The sequence below is a fragment of the Silurus aristotelis genome, assembly GCF_946808225.1.
Source record: "Silurus aristotelis genome assembly, chromosome: 28".
In the NCBI taxonomy this organism is placed as follows: Eukaryota; Metazoa; Chordata; class Actinopteri; order Siluriformes; family Siluridae; genus Silurus; species Silurus aristotelis.
In genome coordinates this window covers 2269890-2290736 of record NC_139601.1, presented here as the reverse complement: position 1 = coordinate 2290736, position 20847 = coordinate 2269890, and the positions used below count along the sequence as shown (strand labels likewise).

The window sequence follows — 20847 nt, the reverse complement described above, 5'->3', positions numbered from 1 at the left end:
CGGTTTAATGTATACGATCATTCCTGTATTAGCAGCTTATTTAGAGGAAAGATGACAGTTGAAAGTCAGCAGAGATGTATGTTTAACATTTCTGGAAGGAGTCTCCAGTGTTACAGCTTTAACAGTAAACTGTGCACAAGGATGTCTTCAGGATTGATCTGCTGTCTGTTGTTTTTTGTTTTGTTTTTTTTAACTTTCCTTCACGAGATATTTATAGCTGCAATACAGAAAAAAGGAAATTAACTTGTTTGATTAAAATTCCATAACATTAAACGTAACTAAAAACAGTTTTAAAAAAAAAGTACATGTCATTTTTTTAATAAATAAATAATTGGAACCTTTGACAGATGTTGCGTAAAAGGGTAAATATAAAAACCACTGGGGTGTGGTAACTGTAACTTCTCTTCACATCGTGTCAATTATTGATTATTTTGACTATAAAAGTGCATCCTGTGTGTTTTATTCCTAATGCATGCCCCTTGGAAGTGAATTTTGAACCTCCTTGTTCTCTTTAGTTCCCACACCACCAACCTGAGAAACTTTTCTAGACCTTTAGAGCCACCATGTGGTCGCAGGAGGTACTGCAGAAAAGAAACCCAGGCTGAGGTAAGTTGAGATCACACGACCTTTTGCGACAAAATACACGCAATTTTTTGCACACTTTCACAGACCTCTGCCAATTAATCTGTTTTCCTTTAAACGCTCGGGTTCGAGAAGTTTTTTTCTCCCAATTAGCGCCATCAAACCGAGGTAGAAAGAGCTTCAAAGTGTGACGGGAAGACGGCGAGGAGAACGATAAGACGCCTTCTGACCTTCTGCGGCACCGACGCCGTAATTAGCGCAGTCTGAAAATAAATAAATATACGCGGGCCACCTCTATCCGTCAGACGGAAGAGAGAAAAGACACGTGGCATCAGTCAGGACAAGGAAAAGAGGACACCGGTGGCATTTCTGCTGGCCGTAGAGGAAAAAAGAAAAAAGGTCACCTTGCATTAGTATCAACAAAACAGAGGACAGACATAATTAAAGAAATGAGAGTAATTAAGGCACGAGCCGAGGCTGTCTTTAGGGAAGAACTTTGCATATTATGAATGATGCAGAGGAGCAGGCCCGAGAGTGACCTTTTGCCACGCTAAAATATTTATGTACTGCTGGTGACCGCGTCGCCGAGAGCACCGAGTTTCATGAATTATGCAAATCAGAATTAGTTAGCTGGTGGGTGTCAATAGAAAGGGGCGGGGGGTGAACATTATTTTGGTTTTGCGCTTCCGAATGTGTGGAGCGTGTTGAGCGTGTAGGTATGAGGGCACAGAGAGGTGTGTGTGTGTGTGTGTGTGTGTGTGTGTGTGTGTGTGTGTGTGTGTGTGTGTGTAGGGGGGGAGTTTTACAGCCTGGCTATTTAACATCATACATATTAATACAGTCATTACTGAATCGTCCTTCCCACGCCACAGAGACAGCTCGGGACCTGCGAGCAGAGTGACTTTGCGGTTTCATGACTGCAGGACGGAAAATAAACGGATAGAAAATCGCACTCGCTTCGACCAGGATCAGCGCTAAAGCTCTAATGGGAGTCGGTGGAAAGATTAGTGCTTTAAGACAATTGTGATAGGGGGATCTCCATCCGTTACAGAATCCGGCCGCATTTTCGTCATCCGTGACTAGTAATCTTGTTTAATATGGTTAAATCCACCAATGAGTGTGTTTGTGTGTGTGTACAGTGTAAAGAAAAGTACTTTTAACTTGTCACATGAATATTACAGCACAGTGAAATTCTTTCTTCGCACATCCCAGTGATATGGGGAGCTGGGGTTAGAGCGCAGGGTCAGCCATGATACAGCACCTCGGCCTACAGAGAGTTAAGGTTTCGAATGGACTACAAACTACTGCTACTCACTTATAAAGCACTAACTGGTTTGGCCCCCATGTATCTCTCCGGTCTTTTAACACGCTACAATCCGTCACGCTCCCTGAGATCTCAAAACTTTGGGCTTCTAGTAGTTCCTAGAATAGCAAAGTCCACTAGAGGTGGTAGAGCATTTTCACATTTAGCTCCTAAACTCTGGAATAGTCTTCCTGACAGTGTTCGGGGTTCAGACACACTCTCCCAGTTTAAGTGCAGATTAAAAACATATCTTTTTAGCAAAGCCTACACAACACACACATCACATATCATAACCTTGTGCTCCAGAACATCTGATCACATGCACATTATCAACTTGTGCTGTTAATATCATGAACAGCAGCTACGCTAATTCCTCTCCACTGCTTCTCTTTCTCTCCCCATCCCGAGGCATCCTGAGGTTTGGCCAGCTCCAGTCACGTCCCACCTCATGAAGATTATGGACTTTAAAGAAGTAGATGCCAAACTCGCAAACATCCCGAACCATCTAGAGAGGTACCAGTGCCAATTGGATCCCACTACATGTGTGGAGTTTGACATTGGACCTCCTGGAGTGTTTAAAGGCTCTGGCATGGAGAAGCTGATGCTGAATCTGTGATGATCACAAATGTTGAGCTCAGTAGCTCCTACTTTTATTCCAAAGACTGTAGAAAGAACATTTACTTATAATCTTACACTCCAGTGCTCATGTTAGTTCTCACTCTCCAATGATCTGTATTGTTGAAAGATTTATGATCAAACTCTTGATGTCACCCAAATGAGGATGAGGTTCCCCTTTTGAGTCTGGTTCCTCTCAAGGTTTCTTCCTCATAACATCTAAGGGAGTTTTTCCATGCCACTGTCGCCACGGCTGCTCATCAGGGATAAATGCACACCATTCACCTTGATTGTTGATTTCTGTAAAGCTGCTTTGAGACAATGTCTGTTGGGAAAAGCGCTATACAAATAAACTTGACTTGACTTGACTTAAGGGCCTTGCTCAGGGGCCCCAAGAGTGGCAGCTTGGTGATATAGGGGGTTGAACATGAAAGTGTTTGGACAAAATAGTGTGTGTGTGTGTGTGTGTGTGTGTGTGTAAAATAGAGAGAACATTAGTGTACTGTACCTGTGCTTGCCCTTAGAGTCCGGGTACCACCACACACTGATCGGCATGACATCATCACCACCAGGACCAAGACGATGAGCTGCAAGAGCCATACAGACCTCCACCTCATCTCCATCATCCTGAAGGAAGAGAGAGAGAGAGAGAGAGAGAGAGAGAGAGAGAGAGAGAGAGAGAGAGAGAGAGAGATAGATAGATAGATAGATAGATAGATAGATAGATAGATAGATAGATAGATAGATAGATAGATTCCTGTCAGACTTGGTGATGGAGGTGTGAAATAGAAATCAAAGTGTTATTATCACTCTTTCGCTCTCACCCGGTGATCACCCTCTCACTTCAAATCTTCAGATCAACTCGCCTTTATGCTCGTCTCACTACACCAGACCTGAGAGAGAGAGAGAGAGAGAGAGAGAGAGAGAGAGAGAGAGAGAGAGAGAGAGAGAGAGAGAAAGATAAATTTCACAGGGTCAGAAAGTAAAAAAAAAAAGATAAAGCAAATGAAAAAGGAAAGAGAGAGAGAGAGAGAGAGAGAGATAGAGAGAGAGAGAGAGAGAGAGAGAGAGAGAGAGACAGTAAGGCAAGAAAAAAGAAAAAAAAGTGACAGAAAGAAGGAAAGAAAAAGAAAAAGAGGTAAAGGACACTTTTCAAGACATTTGCCCCGAGGGCTTTAGTTCAAAACAGACACACACACACACACACACACACACACATACACACATACACACATACACACAGTATTTATCCATCAGGCTGTTACAAATGATGTTTGTGCTCAGGTGTATTGTTTTAGAGGTCGAGTCGGGTAAAAAAAAATGACCTCTCGCATGTCCACAGGCTTCGAAACTTCAATCCTGTGACACAGCTGAGGAAAAGTTTTCTTCCTCGAACTCGCAACCGCTCCATTTTCATGACACACACTACACACCCAGTCACAAAGAACCAGATTAGTGATTTAGCAACTTATTCACCATTGAAATCACTGATCAATGCCTTTTTTTTCACTCTGTTCAAAGATACACCATAATGACAAACGTTTGTGGACACCTGACCACACGGTTGGTTCTTCTTGAACATCCATTTAAACATTTAGACTCCATTTGTTCTCATAAGAGACTCCACTCTTCTGGGAAGATGTTCCACTAGATTCTGTGGAGATTTATTCAGCCACAAGGGTGTTAGTAAAGTCGGGTACTGATGTAGGTGAGGTGAGGAGGCCTGAGGTCAGAGTTTTATAGCAGGAGATCTTCCACTCCAACTCATGTAAAACATATCCTCATGGAGCCGTTTTTTTTTTTTTTTTGCACATGGGCAGTCATGCTGGAACAGCTTTAGGTCACTTAGCTTGAATAAAGTCAATAATAAATCAATAAATTGTCTGCACAATTGTGTGTCTCCAACTTTGTGGTAAAGGTTTGGGGAAGAACCACAAATGGCATAAAAAGTCTGGTGTCCAAATACTTTTGAAGTGTATATATAGTGTATAATTTAGTGTATAAATGTTTTAATGACTGATGGAACCTCCACACAAAATCTGATGATGTTTTTTGGTATTAATGTCTCTGTATCACAATTATTTGAATGTGTTATGCCAGATATCAAGCCACGTCTCATCCTCAGGAGTGTGTGAGTGGAACTGCTGCTCGAGTCTGCCCCCTTGTGGCTGCAGTGTGTAATATAATTATTTAAAAACAAAAACCTTGCTATGGCTGTATGCTGTGTTATAGTGATTATATTTTAATGTCTTTCTACACCATGTTAATGATAACCATGTAACATGTGTCCTGATGCGTGTGTGTGTGTGTGTGTGTGTGTGTGTGAGAGAGAGAATGCAACAAGAGAAAGAAGGAAGTGTTATCATGACAGTGTGATGCATGTAGCTCGAAAAGAAACACTGCAGCACCCAAGTGCATGCTTGTGTGTGTGTGTGTGTGTGTGTGTGTGTGTGTGTACTTGTCTTCTGTAATGAAGCACTCGCAATACTGTGTGCGCGTTGTGCACTTGTCTTTTTTTAAGAAGCACTTGCAACCCTGTATATATGTGTGTGTGTGTGTGTGTGTGTGTGTGTGTGTGTGTGTGTGTGTGTGTGTGTGTGTGTGTGTGTGTGTGTGTGTGTGTGTGTGTATGTCCCATTCTCTTTACACACACAGGTGCGCACTGCACATTTTTATCACCTTTGCATTCTGACACGTTCATTACAGTCGAGAGATGAGGGAACAGGAATGAGCGAACATACACACACAGACAACACACACACACACACACACACACACACACACACACACACACACACACACACACACACACACACACTGTACATTATTCTATACATCCTGCACACATCCACCCTTTCAAAATGCAGCTTTATAATAGAGCTTGTTTATCTCAGCGTCTTACACACTCTCTCCTCTCCAAACACACGCACACACACGCACACACACGCACACACACAGCTGTTTGGTAAAAGGATGTCGGGTCGTGATTCTGCCACATCTCACATCTCTCTGTGTGTGTTACTTCCAACCAACACCTCTGATTTGGTCCTAACTTGTAAAGCCACGTGTTTGTGTGCGTAAAAAAAATAAACACAAAGTAAACGAAACAGAGCACTCGCATGCACACACACACAAACACACACACACACACACACAAACACACACACTAACAAAATCAAAATGTTAATAAAACCATATTTCTATTTACTTGATTTCCATACAATTTTGCTTGTGTGGAAAAAAAAAACTGTCACAATATAAAAACATTTGCTCAGAAACCTTTTTTTAAATCCTAAACCTGATGTTACAACTTGTGCCACTCTTAACTGATCGAGCAAAACCAAATGGGAATATGCACCTCTGCCTGACTGTAAAAATGTGTCAATATTAGGGGCAAATGGAAAATTCGAGAAAACACTTTGGGTCTAAATTTGTAATTTGCATTGCTCAGCCCTGACAATAAAGAAACACACACACGTGATTGGTTTACGCAGTTGTAACAGTATGCTATGTATCCCACAATCCACACGTACATGAAAAAGCCTGGACTGATTTTCCCTGCACAAATCATTTCTGAGACAAACGTGAAAATTGTGTCTCATCATGGAAGAAAAATTGGTCTGAAATCAGCGGACAACTCCGAACACGATCGCTGTTAAAGCCGAAACCGGCGGAATATATTGGGAAGGAAAATCTGCTGAATCTGATGATGTGGTTGCACTTCTTTGTGTCGGAGGCTCCAGTGTTGTGAGGTCTGAGTGCCACAGATTGAACTCGATTCGATTCTGCGGTGAAAAATGAGCGCGTAGTCGCGGAGCACTCGAGGTTTTCTCAACAGTAATTTATTCAGTTCCGATCTAACAGATGTTTAGGGTTGGAGTTTATTATTATTATATATACTGTAGGCAACAGTTTAGCTGCCTACGAAAGAGCATGTTTTTTAGTAGAATTTAAAAGTAAATGAACATTCTGGGTAAAAAAAACAACAAGTGCAAAGCCAAAAATACAGAGAATTCATTGTACAAATAACAATAACAGCTATTATTATCAGTGGTAGCAGCAATAATAGTAGAATATTAGTAATAGTAATAGTAATATTAGTAAAAGTAGTTAAAGTATAGCAGTAGTAATAGTACTACTAATAATTAGTAGTAGTAGTAATAGTCATTGTAGTATAGTAGTAGTAATTGTATTAGTAGTAGTTATAGCAGTAAAGTAGTAGTAATAGTAGTAAATAGTGATAGGAGTAATTAGTATGATATTAAAATTAGTAGTACAAGTTATAACAGTAGTAGTCAGAATAGTAGTAGTGGTAAGAGAGATTTCCCCACTGTGGGACGAATAAATGTATATTTTATGTTTAGATTTGAAATATTAATAGTAGTAATTATAGTAGAGATACTCATGTTTTAAAAGACTCTGGTAAAAGTTGAAGCTCTGACTTCACTTTTCCACTCAAGTTAAAGTAAAAAAGTTTGGGCTCTGACACGTACTTCAGTAAAAAGTAGACATTATTACTGTTTTATAATCATTTATGTACCTGTTTTAGTGTCACACTGGTAACTGAACCTCACATCATATTAATATGTTAATACAAACTAATTTCAAAAGATGATGATGATGATGATTAGTGTTGTATCTTTTGTGAGATTATAATAAGGCATTTAGTTAAGGATGACACACACATGGACTTAGCGTGACTGTTTTTTTTACTCACATATCGAGAGAGAGCATAACACCGGAACATGTACATCCGGAAAAACGTAAACAAGGTGCATTGTGGGTAATGTAGTTACGTAAACAGCGTTAACACAATACACAACATTTCCTCCCCTCTTACTCCTTGAGGTATAACACGAGATTGCAAATTAAACTGTACCACTTAAATTATAAAATTTAGTTTCTTTTATCAACATATCTATGAACTTAGACCCCTTTTTTTTTTGAAAAATGAACATTGAGTCTTTATGTTGGATCCCGTTGTAAAGTGACAACTATATCCTGGGAATGAGGGTAGACTACCTCAAACCCTAGCTTACCCTTAGGGGATTATTTTGCCCCGAAGCAATAAGGGTAGCCCCTAATTAAGTGTAGTCCAGTAAACGCTGAGGAGGACGCCGCTCCCTTGCTGGATACCGGCGGCCAATTTGGTTTCCATTTCCTGCTGGTGAAGATGATTGTTCGTTAGCAAAAGGACAATTTGTGGTCATTATAGGCTCCTTTGTGGAGACTACTGAAGTTGGAAAATTGTCATATATTTGATCAGTGACATCAGTGACCTCAGGAAGATCTATAACGGTGTTGGCTCCACCAAGCAACTGATCAGTATGTCTCCTCCAGGAAAGATTTTCAGCAGTCTTGACCTTATATGACACTGGACCCGTTTGGGCCTCCACAGTGGCCGGAACCCATTTAGGACCACTACCATAGTTCCGAGCAAGCACTGATGAGCCTGTTGCAAAGATTCTGTCCTTGGCTCGCAGATTCCGTCGCTGTACTTGATGGTCTTGTTGCCGTTGGACAGTTTCTTTGAGTGTAGCTGGTTTAATCAGCTCAAAGCTTGTCCTGAGCTCTCTGCTGAACAACAAAAACGCTGGCGATACTTTGGTGATCGCATGCGGAGTACTACGATAGAAGAGCAAAAAGCTGTGTAGACGTTGATGAAATGTGCCTTGCCCGAGCGAAGCTTTCAAAGCATGTTTCATGTTTCATAGTTTGGACAAACCTTTCGGCTAATCCATTAGTTGCAGGATGGTAAGGTGATGACGTTATATGTTGTACACCATTTGCTTGTAGAAATGTGGCCATCTCATGAGATGTAAATTGGGGGCCATTATCTGAGACAAGTTGCACTGGTGATCCAAACCTACTGAACATTTCTCCCAGTTTTTCAATTGTCTTTCCAGCTGAAGTAGATTTCATAATGGCCACCTCAGGCCACTTACTGTGTGCATCCATGACCACCAACAGCATTTTGTCCTCGACTGGGCCAGCAAAATCAATATGAATGCGATGCCATGGTTTTTCAGGATATTCCCACGGGTGCAGAGGTGCAAGTTGTGGTGCGTTACGTATGCGCTGGCATGAGGTACACGTCCTAGCTTTTTCCTCAATTTGGCCATCTACTCCTGGCCACCAGAAGTAGCTCCTGGCAATCTCCTTCATACGGACCATTCCACAGTGTCCCACATGCAGCTGTTTTAACACTGGCTCGCGTAAAGCCGGGGGAATAACCACTCTCCTTCCCCACAACAAGCAGCCGGACTGCACCGAAAGTTCATGACGTCGAGAGATGTAAGGTTTTAGCTCCAGACCATCGTTCTCCCCTTTACCGGTCATGACGATATCCACGACTCTTGACAGGACAGGGTCATTTTGTGTGCCCCTGCGTACTTGTGTGGCCGTTATAGGAGCCCGTTCCACCTGGCTGAAATAGAAGATTTTAGCCACCTTTGCTTCCTTTATCCTGTCAGCGAGAGGCAACCTGGACAGACCGTCCGCATTTCCGTGCAATTCTGACTTTCGGTATTTGATGTCATAGGTGTGAGCAGATAGCAACAAAGCCCACCTTTGCATCCTACTGGCAGCAAGAGCGGGAATGCCATGGTGTGGACCAAATATTGCAGTGAGTGGGCGATGATCGGTCAGCAGTGTGAACTTCCTTCCAAAAATAAACTGATAAAACTTACGCACTCCAAACACAATGCTCAATGCTTCTCGCTCAATCTGAGCATAGTTTGCTTCTGCTTTGCTCAGACTCCTGGAAGCAAACGCGATTGGCCTTTCTTGACCATTGGGCATGATGTGGGACAAGACAGCTCCCACACCATATGGAGAAGCATCGCAGGCCAGCTGGATAGGAAGAGCAGGGTCAAAATGAGTGAGTGCGTTTGACCCTGAAAGTGTCTCCTTTGCTTTTCTGAATGACTCCTGGCATTCAGAGGTCCACTTCCAATTATTCTCATGGCATAACAATTTGTGCAGAGGTTTTAACAGCGTAGCGATGTTTGGAATGAAACGCCCATAATAGTTCAGTAAGCCGAGGAAAGATCGTAACTGACTGACATTTTTGGTACTGGAGCATCAACAATAGCCTTAACCTTGGATGGGGACGTATGCAGACCAGATGCATCAATGACGTGCCCCAAGTACTCGACTGCAAACTGGAAAAATTCACATTTATCCTTGCGCACTCTTAATCCATACTCTTTCAGTCTCTCAAGGGTAGCATCCAGATGTTGTAAATGCGACTGTTCATCTGTGCCAGTCACCAGAATGTCATCTAAATAACACACAACTCCTGGAAGTCCAGCAAGAATCTGATCCATCGCTCGCTGAAAAACGGATGGAGCCGAAGTAATTCCAAACGGTAAACGTTTGTACCGAAATAGGCCTTTGTGTGTGTTAATGGTGAGAAGTTCTCTGGACTGTTCCTCAACATGCATCTGTAGGTATGCCTGGTTGAGGTCGATTTTGCTGAATCTTTGTCCTCCAGTCAACCCAGCAAAAAGGTCATTAATGTGAGGCAAGGGGTATTGTTCTGCCGACAACACTGGATTTACAGTAACTTTAAAGTCCCCACAGATCCTTATGCCTCCATCCTTCTTTATAACTGGAACAATAGGTGTTGCCCACTTACTCACATTGACTGGTTCCAGCACACCATTTTTCACAAGTTCATCCAAGCTCGCCTCTACTTTAGGTTTGAGTGCATATGGCAGGAGCCGGGACTTTAAGAACTTTAGCTGGCTTCCCTGCTCCACAGTCAATTTTACTGTGATGCCTTCCATACTGCCTAATTCCTGTTTGAAAACTTCACTGTGTTTTTCAAGAACACCTTCAAGGTCCAGGGTTTTAGGTGTCATCATATGTATGGTCGGCCAGTCCACTTTGAATTGCTCCAGCCAGGAACGTCCCATCAACGAGGGGTAATCACCCACGACCACATACAATGGCAGTTTTTTTGTTTGTCCATTCAGTTCAACTGTTACTTGGGTGAGTCCTTTCATTGTCACTGATTCCCCAGTATAGGTTTTAAGGACAACATTAGGTGGTTTGAGTGGCAGGTGGCTGAGTATTTCTCTGTATACCGCATCCGACACCAGCGATACAGCAGCACCAGTGTCGATTTCCATTTTCACTGGCTGTCCTTCCAGCAGCGCGGTGACTTTATAAGCCTTGGTTCCACCTGCGACAGTGAGCACATGCAAAAGGAAATTCCTCATCAGATGTGTCAGTACTCTCTTTATTCTCCTGTCCGACTGTAAAGATGCGCTTCTTTTGTTTCCTTCCGAAAACTGGTTTTTGATGCATTTTTTCTTTTCTTGTTTTATTCCTACACGCACGCTCAATGTGTCCCTTTTTCTTACAGCTGCGGCACTCCATATCCTTAAACCAGCATGAAACAGGCGAGTGCCCAGTCTTACCACAACGGAAACATGGGCCTTTAATTTCAGTTTGTTTTTCTGTCTCCATCTTGTACACTTTACTGTTAGAGCTCAATTGCTGGGCTTCCTTTGCAGCCAATTCCATAGATACACTCAACTCAATTGCTCTTTGTAGTGTCAGGTTGCTCTCTGTTAACAGTCTTTTCTGTATGCCCTCGCAGCGTAGTCCGCATACTAATCTGTCCCGCAGTGTATCGTTGAGCACATCACCAAATTCACAGTGTTCAGCTAATTTTTTTAGCACTGCCACAAACACTGCCACTGATTCCCCTTCTAGCTGATTTCGTCTGTGGAACCGAAATCGCTCTGCTATTACTAAGGGTTTTGGTGAGAAATGTGCTTTAAGAGTGTTCACTATTTGAGCATACGTTTTCTCTCCAGGTTTCTCTGGCTGCAGGAGGTTACGCAGTAGTGTATATGTCTTTGGACCCATTACACTTAAAAATGTGGGTACAACTTTATCTTCAATAATAGCATTCGCTGCTACAAAGTGCTCAAATCGTTCTGTGTAAGAACACCACTGCTCACTGCTTTCCTCAAAAGGACCCAAATTTCCAAAAACTGATGCCATTTTAGCCTGTTCTCTGTCGTTTAACAATCGATTCAGTCACTTATCTGAATCGTGGTCTCCTCCCCGCTTATCAACCAAGACGTGAAACTTGCAGCAAACAAATATTCGCGCTTTTTGTCAGCGATTTCGCCGTCAAGCCGCTTCACTTCCGCCTCTTGAAACACTTGAATTGAACTTCACTGGGATGAAATTGGAACGCTGACCGCACCCCGGGACTAGTCACCCTACGAGAATGGATACAAATACTAAAAATCTAATCTGCTTTTTCCTAAAAGTTTAACAGAAATTCCATCTTTTCTAATAATAAACAAAAGAATTTGTACGGCAGCTTCTTATCAATTAAACTCTCTTGAAGGAAACACAGACGTCATGGTGGTTTTGTTTTTACCCTAAGAATAAGTTCAAAAGTTTTTTTTATATCCCGGCAAAAAAGTAGGCACAGTGCAGGAGGGTCAGCATTTATACACTAAATATACTTTTTAATAAGGGTTCATGATTTATTGAAAAGTGAAGCGTAGTGTGTTTTTGTTGTTATTCAAACGATTGTGAAGATGAAAACCAGTACTGCATTACCGTGATAAAATGAGGTGTCATGTGAATATGTGTATGTGGCTCTCTGTGTGCTTGTGTGTGTGTGTGTGTGTGTGTGTGTGTGTGTGTGTGTAGATAAAATCCTCATAAAAAAAATTCCGTATCAGTTTCCTTAATGTTGCTGCAGGTCACCAAATACAAGTACATATGTGTTTGTGTGGCTCACTGCATGTTCACCTGAAGAACGATGTGCCAAACCATTAACCTCCTGTGGTGCTTTCTACTCACCACACTGGAACATCAACACACACACACACACACACACACACACACACACACACACACACACAGATCTTCGGTGCGCCATTTCATGCAGCAAAACTGAAACGGGGCAGCAAAAAAGCCCCGTCTCAGAGGAACCCGAAGAGATTGAGCACACAAAAAAACAGCTTGAAAAGGATCAAAAGAAAAAATGTAAAGTAATCATGCTGGTGTGGGGAAAAAGCACAATATTTCAACAGGAGGTCCATGTTTGAGGGAAATTTATCTCATATTTTTAGATATGAATGTCACCTAAGTGTGTGTGTGTGTGTGTGTGCACGTGTGTGAGGGAGCAGATACAGTAGTCCATCATGGCGGTATCAGTGTGTATGCAGATGAGCGACTTGTTCCTCGCTGTTCTCCACCAGGGCTCTCAATAAGCGAGCAATTTTACCCCTCCGCTCGCGGCAAATCGGATTTGCCCCGTGTTCATCTATTGTCCTCGATATTCGCTGATGGATGGTTGACTATTACAGTTGCTTTCCATTTTTCCAAAGTTTTTTTTCCTGCTTTTGTTTATGTTCACATTCATAGCGAAGAACAGCCTATAAATACTCACTAACTCCATTAGTTGACGGTTAGGATTTCTTTTAATATATACGTGTTTGTTTGGGGTCCCCCCCGTGTTTGTTTGGGGTCTCCCCCCCCCATGGCTCTGACAGTCGCTTTCGAAAAGAACTTCCGAAAATTGGCTCTGGCACTTTTGAAGTTTTTCTGATGAGGAAATAGAAACAGACTGGAACACTTCCTCCTCCCCGTCCTCACCCCAGCTCTTCTTCCGCACGGCAGTTTATTGCTTTGGAGATTATGAGGTTTTCGCTTGGACAGCACCAATTTGCAAAACGGATCATTCCACTTTACGCGCAGTTTCTAGATGTAACTGTTAACACAAGCTGCTGATATCGAATCTCGATTCCGACTGGTTCTCTCTTCTCTGGCAGTATTGCAGAAAAAAAGATATTTATTGCTATCGTTTCTATAGCAACAACTTCCGATAGAGTTCTATAGAAACCTGTGAAATTCTTTATCTTGTTTTTGTATAGAAATGACTACTCCACATTTGAATGGAGACACCAGTCTTAGCAACTTTATGTTTTTTTTTGACATCTTCATGAAAAATGGACCAGCACCATCTTACCTCAGTGACCTCATCACATCTCGCACTGCACCACGCTGTCTGAGATCCTCCAGCACTGCTCGACTGGTACCACCTTCTCTCAGAATGAGAGGTAAGTATACTTCAAGGCTCTTCTCTGTTCTGGCACCGAGGTGGTGGAATGAATTTCACCTAGATGTCAGAACAGTGGAGTCCCTGGGTATATTTAAGCGACGGTTAAACTTAAATTAGCACTTTCCAAGTTGGTTTCTGTAAATCAAGAGTTGTAGTCGGATTTATTTTAGTCTAACTGACCCAAGCGAAGTAGTCTAGCGTACCAGTGTAGATTTATTCATTGCTATAGACTATTGCACTTTTGTACGTTGCTCTGGACACGGGCGTCTGCTAATCTAAATTAAATGCCGCAAATGTAAATGTAAATGTAAGGCGTCTGATGAATGTCGTAAATGTAAAAGTAAAAATTCGGGTGTATCAATATTTTTGTCCCTATAAACTACATGCAGAGTTTCTACATTAGGTTTTTGAGAAGTCTGTTGTATTTTCAGTCGTTTCCTTTATCCAAAGACACCCAATACATTTGCGGCTGCCATCTGGGTTTACTGATTCCAGATAAGTAAAGTAAGTAATAAAGCACACAAGGCACATTGTAGGCAAATAATCGATGACAAAGTGGTGTGCTGCAGCTCGGCATGAACCGGTCCTCGCTGTTCCAACCCTGAAGCTGATTGTTTTCCTATAACAGCATGTATTTGCTCCTTTTACACAGCAGCCGTTCACCAATAATTAAAAGCAGAATGAATGATTGATTTAAGTCAGATTGGAAAAATTCCATGTGGAATAAACAAACAAATACAGATTACACATAACCAGCAAAAAAATCCAGAAAGCTTGCTGACAGTGTAAGTGGAGTGATTAGGAAAAACCCTACAGGGAAACACCTGTGACATAATTCTTACACACACACACACACACACACACACACACACACACACACACACACACACACACACACACACACACACAATTACCGCACAGGTGCTGAACAAAAAAATTCAAAGAGGAAAACACTCCAGAGAACGGATTTGTCCGAGCCCATTACCTGGGCTTGACTTTTCCGAATCGACTTTGCGAGAGAGGACGGAAGCTAACGTTACCGAAGAATTGATTGTCTCTGCACTTAAAGTGCCACAGGGTGCCCCGCTGCTGGGACCACCGTCTCTGTCCTCAAGATTCGATGACTCCACATGGGCTGCTTTTGCACCCAGGAATAAAACCGGATTGTGTTGGATTTGCGTTGCGTTTTGAAAACCTAGACAGCAACTCACCCACACGCACAATTTTACGCGCGTTTTCGTACGTCATGTCACGTGCAGTTATTATTTTGGTGCTTTTGTTTTTACAACGACCTTGACTGCTAGAAGGACGGAATATAAATCAATCTTTTTTTTTTTTTTTTATTCACGATGTGCGTGCGTGCACGTTTTGATGCCCCCTGGTGGTACGTCATGGTTTTTGCCCTCCTTTAATTAGAACGCTTTTTATTTTTCATTAATACACAGCGCTCGCAAATATCACACGTTCCACATCAGCGGATGCAAACAATGAGCTGTAACGTGTTCAATTTTTCCTATTTTTCATGCTCCACCATTCTATTAGTTCTGTGTGCCCGTGTGTGTGCGTATATGTGAGTGAGTTTTTGAGCTTCGGGTTGCTGTTTACTTTATGAGCAGACTGAGACACTAGCACTAACAGGCTAATAAACTTCTCTTCCCAGCAGCTATATCAGCACTATTACGAATCCCCACGCAGTACCCCCCCCCCCCCCCCCACACACACACACACACACACACACACACACACACACACACAAACACACACACACACACACACACACACACACACACACAGTCCCAGGGCTTTACAACCCTATTTACCGCCTAAGTCGACCTTCCTATGCACTCATACAGCTCAGACCCGGGTCCCTGAACCTTGTGACTTGCCACCAACCCATCAGACGATCTGCCCCGCTTAAGCTACACCGATCCATCACCCGCCCTCAATGCTGGAGGGACAGAAAAGTCAAACACAAGCTTAAACCACAAAGTAAGATGGATTTCTGAGTACATCGAGCTGTGCATATGAAATGTTTTATGAGACCTCTGGAGTCGTTAAGCATTGAGCAACATCAAAACACAACTGCCTGGAAAATATTCGTATGTGTGTGTTTGTGTGTGTGTACACAAGAGATTGTTCAGCTGCATCAGACCTGCATCAGCGCTAAAGCACACCTACATCAACCAGCTAAAAAGAAACCAGTAAGAGAAAACTCTGGGTTTTTCTGTTTACACTTCAGTTACCACTGCTTTCTTGTTCATTTACTACACTCTGCACCTCGCCTTTTTAAGGACACCTCTACAGACACTCGATCGTCCAGTCAGTTGGTGCAAAGGTCATTTTAGTGCGGGTGTTGGCATCAGACGAGACGATTTCAGCATTTAAAAAACCTCCTGAGACTTTTTAAATACAATAATCGAGTTTTGTTGCGAAAAACAAAAAACTTCTGGTGTATGTTTAAACCTCTAATAACAGGGTTTTTGCAGGTTTCACAAAGACTTTTTAAGACCATTAAGAATGAAACTTAAGACCTATATCACAACATCAAAAACACACATTGTTAGCAACTGGCCTTAACCAAGCCCTAAATTCATTTTTTGAGCATTAGAAGTAGCGTTACGTGGCCATCGGGAAAAACTAAGACCTGTTTAAAATGATTTAAGACCCAGAACAGCAAATGTAAGACTTTTTAAGGCCTTGTAGAAACCCTGAATAACTTCTAATTATCATCTAAAGACCCATACATTTACTGAGCAACACAAGAACTTGGATAAGGATGGATTTGGACTGTATTAATATCAATAATCTACTACAATGGCTCAGGACCACAAGCTACATTTAAGTGTCTATCACTGAACCCCTCAACAGTGATGAAACTGTAATAAATAGACGTTCAGTGCCACCCTGATGAAGATGGGATTCCCTTTTGAGACTGGTTTCTCTCAAAGTTTCTTCCTTACGCCATCTCAGAGAGTTTTTTCCTTGCTACGGTCGCCACTGGCTCATGCATTAGGGACAAATTTATAATTATAAGGAACACGCTTATACAATCTTTTATAACCGTTTTATGTCCTTTGTTAAATACACTTTACACATTGGAATGAATTGGAATGAGTTGATTAGAAACTGATGTGGGCTGACTGGTAAGACGACGATATCGCAAATAAAATGTTTTAGCGATAAATACATTTAAATAATTTGGACATTAGTGACTCCATTCTTCAAAGTAATTTCTCTGAAGTGACCCTGAATTTCTTTGCATTTTGAAGAACCTCCACCAACTAGATTACCGAAGAAAAACATCCGTCCTCATCCGATTTCATCGCACTCATCAGAAACACACATAAATAGACCGCAAGAACACTTGAGCCGCCGTCCTTTCGCCCTCAGCCTTTACGAGCGCCCTCTTGGCCTGTGTGCAAAATAATTATACTTTATATCGCTTTTTATACGACTCGCAAAAAAAACAAAGCTGCACGCCTGGAGCGCTGTGACCTAGAGCTCATCCAAAACGCACTTACACGAGGCGCAATTGGCCGAGTCTCGCCCCGGGAAGATCGCCAGCGTGTGTTGGGTCAGCTCGGGTGCCAAAAGTTTCATCGCTCATGGGTGACCCTCTGGTCAATCTCCTGTGGATATTCCACCTTGGTGACAGATTGCGGCGACATCACCTGCACATCGGAGTAAAAGTACCAGGCTGGTGAAGCGATGAAAATGAAGATTTCTTCAATAAAAGGTTAGATTTATGGGTTAAGGTTTATGGGATGCTTTATTTTCAATGGATACTTCATTGAAAATGTTATTTCAGGCATGCAGACCTGCAAGTCCGACTGTTATACTAAAGTCAAATACTTTTAACATGAAATCATAAGTGTTTCAAATGCAGGGCCGCCATAACGAGGGGAAGGGTTGGTATGGGAGGATTCTAAGGTTCCTGGTCACACATAGGCCCATCCTGCATGATTCTGGCATTTAAATTTGCCGCATTGAGCAGAAACGCGGTGCTTCACAGAGGTTCTGACTCGTCACGCATCAGGTAGATGGCAAAACGCAAGCACGGCGCAGAGAAAATTAGGATGTCCAAAGTTGAAACTTGAAAAAAGAAGAAAACAAGACGGGGAAGTTTAAGTTAAGTTTAAGACCCAGCTTAAAAACAAAAAGGTGATTTAAGTTCCCTACTTTGTGTTATAATTCTAAAGCTAGCCCGCAATGAACATAAAATAGAAACTCTATTACTCACCCTGTTGTTTTTCCACTGGAAGTTGTTACAGTATTTTCAAAAATCCATCTTTCCATGTAATCGAGCAATGGTAATAGGACAGCGTTAAACTTCAGAAAAGAGGGGAAAATGACCATGCAGCAATGAAACGAGTGACTAGAGGATTTGAAAGCCTTGGAAAATCTTTCTGTATGGAGTTGCTTTACTGTATACAGTATGCATAATTTCAGTTAATTTAACTTTTTAAATGTAGTTCTTTGTTGTTTTTTACTGAATATATAACAATTTTTATGCTTACTGATAATGATTGTTGTTAAATGAAGAAGCTCAGATAATTGGGGCATAGGGCCCAGAGTACCAATTAGCCAGGGGCCCCAGAAACCATAGCGGGCGCCCCTGTTTACATGTGATTCTGTGAACAATATGCAATGATGTGAAACTCCTGCATAGTTTTTGGAGTTGTGTGCATGTGTGTGGATGGTATTTATGTATGTACTCTACTTTTTTGCAGTCATAATCCGTCCTGCTTGTTTGTGTAATTGTATTGCGTATTCAGAAGATTTTATAAATAAATCCTTTCTGCTCATTGATTATGTAGGTTTAAGTAAAACTTCTATGGACCCCCTAATTTCAGATGAGCGATTATCGATGTAATCATTGGACTTGAGTTTGAGAAAGCCGCACCTCTCTGCTCCACTGTCCACGATAAACAAACTGGCTTAATCACACTCTTGGTTCAAATGATGATTAATGGAAAACAAACGAACGTCACGCTGAGGTGCCTTTGATTTTCGGGGAGAGCCGCTGCGGAGGGATCGGTTCATGCTCTGTCAAAGCTTGCTCTCCAGCTCTGTTCGAGCTCTCATCTCACTCACTCACAATGTCTGTCTCTCTCGCTCTTTGTCTTTCTGCCGTCACACTTCTTCTAGGAGTGAGCGTTCGTGCTCGGAGGCCGCCGAGGCTCTGCTCTCTGACGCCGACGCGGCCGTCTGGGTCAAAACACACCGATTACTTCCCACTCCACGGTCACTAACGACCAGCCAAGCACACGGCGCTCTATAATTATATTAATGATGGAACGTGACGGGAGTACAAATCGAGAGGCCGAAAGGTGAATGAGGGATGAAGAGAGCGAGAGAAAGTGAGAGGGAGAGAGCGATGGATAAGTGGAGCGAGAAAGTCTGATCAATTGTTCATTTTACAAAGTCACTGAGACATGCAGGAGCTGTCAATAAGTGAATTAGTTTGTCTGTGAGGCTCAGGAGTGCCCCCACTCCCACCCTTCACCACACACACACACACACACACATACACACAGACAGAGGCATATTCTTATACAGAGTAATTGACACTGACATGCCTATGCACCACACACACACACACACACACACACACACACACACACACACACACACACACACACACACACACACAAATTTCTTGAATTTATTCTCTTTCTCTCTCTCTCTCTCTCTCTCTCTCTCTCTCACACACACACACACACACACACACACACTCTGACCCAGGCATATATTGTTATATAAAGTTATTGACATTGACATGCATATGCACCAAAAACACACACACACACACACACACACACACACACACACACACACACACACACTCAATGAAACCCACCAATTCCTTGTATTCTCTCTCTCTCTTTCTCGCTCTCACACACACAAACCATTCCAAGGACAATAAACAGTAGACTGCTGCTTGTTTAAGACCACACAAGTGTCTCTCTTTCTCTAACAAACACACACACATACACACCTCTTTTTGAGACTCGGAAATCCCTGGACCCCTGCGTAATAGCCAGCTGGTTTCACAAATGATAAGTTTAATGCATTTTCACTCAAAGAATATTTAATCAGCCAAATACAAACATGGTGATTCATCTCTGCTACACATTCTTTTTTTTTTGTTGTTATTTTGTCACCTTGACGTGGTGCAACTTCAAATTAAACAATAATGGGACAAATTGTCATTCATTCACTTCATCTTCCTTAAGCACCTTATGCTGTGATTCTGAAAATGAAGCAGGAACCTGAATATGAAGTAGGAACACATCCTTGATAAGTTCATAGTGCACACACACACACACACACGCACACACACGCGCACACACGCGCACACACGCGCACACGCGCACACACGCACGCGCGCACACGCGCACACACACACACACACACCCCTAGGGCCACCAATGTTCCCAAACCATCAACCATGTGTTTGTTGGTCAGACAAAACCAGGGGTCCCTGTAGAAAACATTAGCAGTACAATGCAGCATTAATCCTGGTCCAGGCCACAGTGGAGCCGGAGTGTGTCCCAGGAACACTGAGAGCAGGCTGGGAATAAACACAGGATGCAAGGCAGTTCATCAACGGGTGCAGTATCTCACACATTCTTATTCACTGTTAGGAGCAATTTAAAGAAGTCAGTCCAGCTATCAGCAGGAGGTCTGGCAAAAGCTTGGTGAAAACTGAAGAAAGCTCTAAGGCACCGTCACGTATATTTGAAAGGCAGGTTTGACCTTTAACTGCCAGATGTCGTATATTTATCAAAACATCACTGAGCTTGTTCACGTTGACCTTCACTTTACTGAGAGCTGCACTCATTGATGCAGTAAGCGTTTTAATAAAAGAGTATGGAGAAAACTTCTGATCCTGAGTTAAAGTGTGAGTCAAACCTATTTTCTACACAAATAATACAGTCTATACAGTATAGTGTATTCATGTTCATTATACACATTCATTACACACTATACACTACACTCTAACTAAACTCTACACTCTGATCACACACATTTAATTACACACTATACACTACACTCTGACTAAACTCCACACTCTAATCACACACATTTATTACACACTATACACTACACTCTGACTAAACTCCACACTCTAATCACACACATTTATTACACACTATACACTACACTCTGACTAAACTCCACACTCTGATCACACACATTTATTACACACTATACACTACACTCTGACTAAACTCCACACATT

The 20847-nt window shown here is 42.2% G+C and overlaps 1 protein-coding gene across 5 annotated transcripts in view; it reads right to left on the bottom strand.

Annotated features, from left to right (window-relative positions):
- Positions 1-20847, bottom strand: part of tafa4b (TAFA chemokine like family member 4b) — a 52732-nt gene that overhangs the window by 23651 nt on the left and 8234 nt on the right. For all 5 annotated transcript variants that reach the window (XR_014532150.1, XR_014532151.1, XM_083533487.1 and 2 more), the window contains exons 2-3: positions 3325-3393; positions 3009-3127 (exon numbers count right to left, since the gene is read on the bottom strand). Coding sequence is in view for 3 of the 5 variants with exons in the window: in XM_083533487.1 (XP_083389613.1) it covers positions 3009-3126 (118 nt within the window). In the remaining 2 variants the exon portion in view is untranslated. The remainder of the gene's footprint in view (positions 1-3008; positions 3128-3324; positions 3394-20847) is intronic.